At 70.4% G+C, this 4153-nt stretch overlaps 1 protein-coding gene across 1 annotated transcript in view; it reads right to left on the bottom strand.

Annotated features, from left to right (window-relative positions):
• Window positions 1-289: 289 nt before the first annotated feature.
• The window catches only part of SEMA4C (semaphorin 4C), a 5776-nt gene continuing 1912 nt past the window's right edge, over window positions 290-4153 (bottom strand). The window contains exons 2-13 of the mRNA XM_026085274.1: window positions 3961-4023; window positions 3774-3872; window positions 3165-3261; window positions 2974-3090; window positions 2745-2896; window positions 2410-2585; window positions 2182-2326; window positions 1878-2100; window positions 1679-1794; window positions 1441-1598; window positions 1291-1361; window positions 290-1134 (exon numbers count right to left, since the gene is read on the bottom strand). Coding sequence (XP_025941059.1) covers window positions 290-1134; window positions 1291-1361; window positions 1441-1598; window positions 1679-1794; window positions 1878-2100; window positions 2182-2326; window positions 2410-2585; window positions 2745-2896; window positions 2974-3090; window positions 3165-3261; window positions 3774-3872; window positions 3961-4023 — 2262 coding nt within the window. The remainder of the gene's footprint in view (window positions 1135-1290; window positions 1362-1440; window positions 1599-1678; window positions 1795-1877; window positions 2101-2181; window positions 2327-2409; window positions 2586-2744; window positions 2897-2973; window positions 3091-3164; window positions 3262-3773; window positions 3873-3960; window positions 4024-4153) is intronic.

Below are 4153 nucleotides of genomic sequence, written 5' to 3'. Positions count from 1 at the left end.
GAGGAGGGGGGGGGCTATTTACAGCCCCGCGCTCGCCGCCTCGGCCCCCTCGAGGCGGCGGCTGGGCGTTTTATTTTTAAAAAGAAAGAAAAAAAAAAAAGAGTCCACGGGCCGCGAAAATTAACCCTAAACCCGCCCGCGGCGGAGTCGTCCCGAGAAGCGACGGGGACGCGGCGCCCGGCGGCGGTACCCGAAGCGGGTGCCCTGGGTGGGGGGGCTGCGGGTCCCACGGCGGCGGCGGGCGCCCTGAGGTAGCGGCTGCGACGGCGGCGGGGCCCCGGCGGCGGGCTCAGACCGACGACTCCTCGGGGTTGGAGTCGGGCAGCGCCTGGCGCTGCTGCAGCTTGCGCCGCAGCTCCTCGGCCAGGTCGGCGCAGGGCGGCCGCTCGTCGGCGCCCAGCGCCAGCCGGATGTAGCCGTTGGACGAGGAGCCGCGCAGCGGGCCCAGGTGGATGCGGGTGGGCGAGTGCAGCGGCTGCCCAGGGATGCCGCTGGGCGGCGAGACGGCGGCGGCGGCGGCGGCGGCCACGGGGATGCCGTTGCGGCACGCCGAAGCGTGGCCCGGCACGATTTTCAACGAGCCGTCCGAGTAGTAGTAGCTAGCCGGATCCCAGAGCTTCTCATCCGAATCGGAAGCGGTGCTGGGGGCGAAGCGCGGGCTCGGCGGCTCCTTGGGCAGCTCGATGGGGTACACCAAGGTGCTCTCGATGGCCTTGGCGCCTTTGCCCAGCTCCTCGCGCAGCCGCCGCCACAGCGAGAGCACGGCCAGCGCCAGCACCAGGCACAGGGCGCCCAGGCACACGGCCACCACCCACACCAGCCCCAGGCTCTCCAGCGGTGCCCGCGTCTCCAGCGGCAGCCCGGCGCCCGCCAGCACCGTCACCCGGTACGCCTCGCCGCTCACCCGGGCGCCTTGCTCCTCCGAGAAGCAGCGGTAGGTACCGCTGTGCTGAGCGCCGGCGCCCGGCACCACCAGGGCTCGCAGGCGGGCGTCGCGCAGCACCAGCGCCTGCTCGGCCGCCAGCGCCCGGCCCTCGAAGGTCCACAGCGCCCGGGCCAGGTTGGAGCCCAGGCGGCACGTCAGCACCAGGTCGGTGCCGGCCACCACCGTCACGTTCTTGGGCGTGATGGGTCCTACCGGAGAGGCGACCAGTCAGGCCGGGAGCCGCCGGCACCAGGAAGGTGGACACATGGGATGGGGAGACACCATCAAGGTGGGGAGAAACCATCAAGGTGGGGAGATACCCCAGAGCCGGCTCCCACCCGGGGGAGATGACGATGGGGTCTCACCTTGCTTGGCCACCTGCGGCAGGGTGCAGGCGCGGGTGTCGGAGCTCAGCACGTCCTGGACCAGCTGGGACCTGTGGGAGCAGGTAGCAGAGGTTACGGGAGCCCCGTGCCACGGCCCCCCCCCCGGGGCACCCATGGGTGCCTCCTCACCCGTTGAGGCCCTCGGCGTGGACGCAGAGGCTGGCGTTGCGGCTCCAGGCGCAGTAGGGGTCRCGGGCCAGCACGCAGTCCGTGCACGACTGGTAGCGGCTGCAGTCGGCCAGGGGCAGCTGGGCCACCTGGAAACGGGAGCCGGCGAAGAGCAGCTTCTGCGAGGGTGGAGGGGGACAGTGAAGGCCACCGCCAGCCCCCCGGCCACCAGCCCCGCCTTCCCCGTGATGCCACTCACCTTCCGGCCAGCCAGGACCAAGCTCTCCACGGGCTGGGCCGGCTCGAAGACCTGCAGCTCCTCCACGAGATGGATGTGAGTGCCCAGGTTGAGCGCCTTGTGCACCCACCCGTCACCTGCGGGACGAGGCGGGCGGGCATCAGCAGTGGCCCCAGCCCCGGAGATGCTCCCGCGCGGCGCCCAACCGCCCGGTGGGTACCTGTGCCGATGAAGAGCACCTCGTAGACGGTGCCGTCCAGCCCGGGCACCCTGTCCACCACCAGCTGGGTGAAGTTGGCATCCTTCTTGAGCAGCAGCGGGCGCCCGCGGTGGGGCAGGATGGGCTCGTCCATCAGCGGGTGCTTCTTGGCGAAGTTGAGGGTGTTGTCGGGCAGCTCCAGGGAGCTGGCGAAGCCGTTCTGGCGGTGCCAGTCGGTGATGCACTGCGGGACGGAGGGCACGGTCAGGCGTGGAGCCAGCGCCGGACCACGCCAGGCCTTTCCCCCRCCGCCTCCGGCACTCACCGCCCCGGGACGGGGACTCGGCACCTCGTCCGAGTACCGGCCCCACTTCTGGGCCTGCTCCCGATACTCCTTGTAGGGCCCCTCGAAGGCTTTCTTCACCTCCAGGATGTGGTACCGGCAGATCGCTGAGACGTCCACGTCCCCCCTGCAGGGACAGGGCAGCTTTTGGGGACGGATGGGACCCACGGGCACCAGGGTGCCGCGTCCCACCGTGCCCCACGCGCTCACCAACGGGCCTGGAAGACCCCGAAAAAAGCGGTGTCCTGCCAGTCGGCCCCGGGCAGGGTGAAGACGGCCTGGAGGCGGTTGAAGTGGAGCTGCTGCTCGGGCGCCGAACACACCAGGCGGGCCTTGAGGAAGGTCGTCCACTTCTTCTGCAGCGTGCGGGCGCCGCCAACGTCCCCCTGGGCACCCGAGGGGCGTGGACATGGCGGCGAGGTCCGCAGGCACCGAGCGCCAGCACGCGGGCTGCCCTGCCGCCCCGGCCCGCTTTAAGTCTCCCGCCGGCCAGGGCGGGCGCGGCGGCCCCGCCGCCCCTCCCCGGYGTCCCCGTCCCGCCGTACCTTGCAGACCCGGGCCACGCGGGCCACCACTTGCTCGGCGTAGCAGTCATACTCCACGGCCCGCTCGCTGAAGAAGAAGTAAACCTTGTCGTCGTCGCCGGTGCTGCTGGCCGCGCTCTCCTGCACGTAGGCCGAGGCCACGAAGTGGGGCTCTGCAGGGCAGACGGGGAGGGTAGCAGCGCGCGGCTTGGGGGGGCCCCCGTGCCTGCCCCGCGGCGCCCAGTCCTACCGTTCAGCCAGGAGGTGAGATACTCCGTCTTCATGGAGTAGTGAGGTCCCAAGTTGCGGAGGATGACGGGCTCGGTGCCCAGGAAGTTGTTGAAGGTGGCCGAGTAGAGCTCGCCGTCTGCAAGGCGAGGGCTCAGCGACGGGGCGGGCGCCCCCCACCCCGGCTCCCCCCCTCCCCGGGGTGCCACCTACCCACGATGAGGCCGGTGTGTCCCTTGGTGGGGTCGTACGGACACTTCCCTTTGCCGTCCTCGAAAGCCACTTGGTCCAGGGTGAAGCCGGACAGCTCCTGCGGGGCACCAGAGATGGGGTTTGAATCCCACCCCTGCTCGCGTCCGCCGTGCCCAAACCGGCCCCCGGCACGCGGACACCCCTGAGCGACGCTCCCGGAGATGGGGACACCCATGGACGATGCTCCTGGGACAGGGGCACCCCTGGACAATGCTCCCAGGGATGGGGGCACCCATGGATGATGCCCCTGGGACAGGGGCACCTGTAGATGATGCTCCTGGGGATGGGGGCACCCATGGATGATGCTCCTGGGGACGGGGACACCTATGGATGATGCTCTCAGGGATGGGGGCACCCCTGGACAATGCTCCTGAACAACGTGCCTGGGACAGGGGCACCCCTGAACAACGCTCCCGGGGATGGAAGCACCCCTGGAGGATGCTCCCAGAGCCGGGGAGCAGCCGGGGCCGACGCTTCCACAAGGAGCAGCAGCCAGGGCCAGGGCTGGCCCCGGGGACAGGGACGGGGACGGGGACAGGGCCGAGTGGCGGCGCGGGCGGCCGTACTCACGATGTAGGCGCACTTGGGCTGGAAGGCATAGGTGCCGCAGGCGTAGAGGTGGGAGCTGTTGTAGCTCTGCAGGAAGCGCACGTAGTTGAAGCAGTCGGTCTGGGGGAGAAACGCTCCGTCAACGGGGTGGGGGGGCGGCGGGTCCCGACGTCCCGGCCCCCCGCCACCGCGGCCRGCCGGCTCCCACCTGGTTGTTTTTCCCCTTCTGGATGCACTCGGCTTTCTTGTCCACGGGGGCCTCCCAGGAGATCTGGGCATAGGGGACGGGAGAAGGGTCAGCGGGGCTGGGAAGGAGCCCACCACCACCACCATCACCATCACCACCATCACCACCACCATCACCACCACCATCACCACCACCACCATCACCACCACCACCA

Source organism: Apteryx rowi, unplaced genomic scaffold (assembly GCF_003343035.1).
Source record: "Apteryx rowi isolate R43461 unplaced genomic scaffold, aptRow1 scaffold_662, whole genome shotgun sequence".
Classification (NCBI taxonomy): domain Eukaryota; kingdom Metazoa; phylum Chordata; class Aves; order Apterygiformes; family Apterygidae; genus Apteryx; species Apteryx rowi.
The sequence above is the reverse complement of the archived record's forward strand: the minus strand, read 5'-3'. Positions and strand labels throughout refer to the sequence as shown.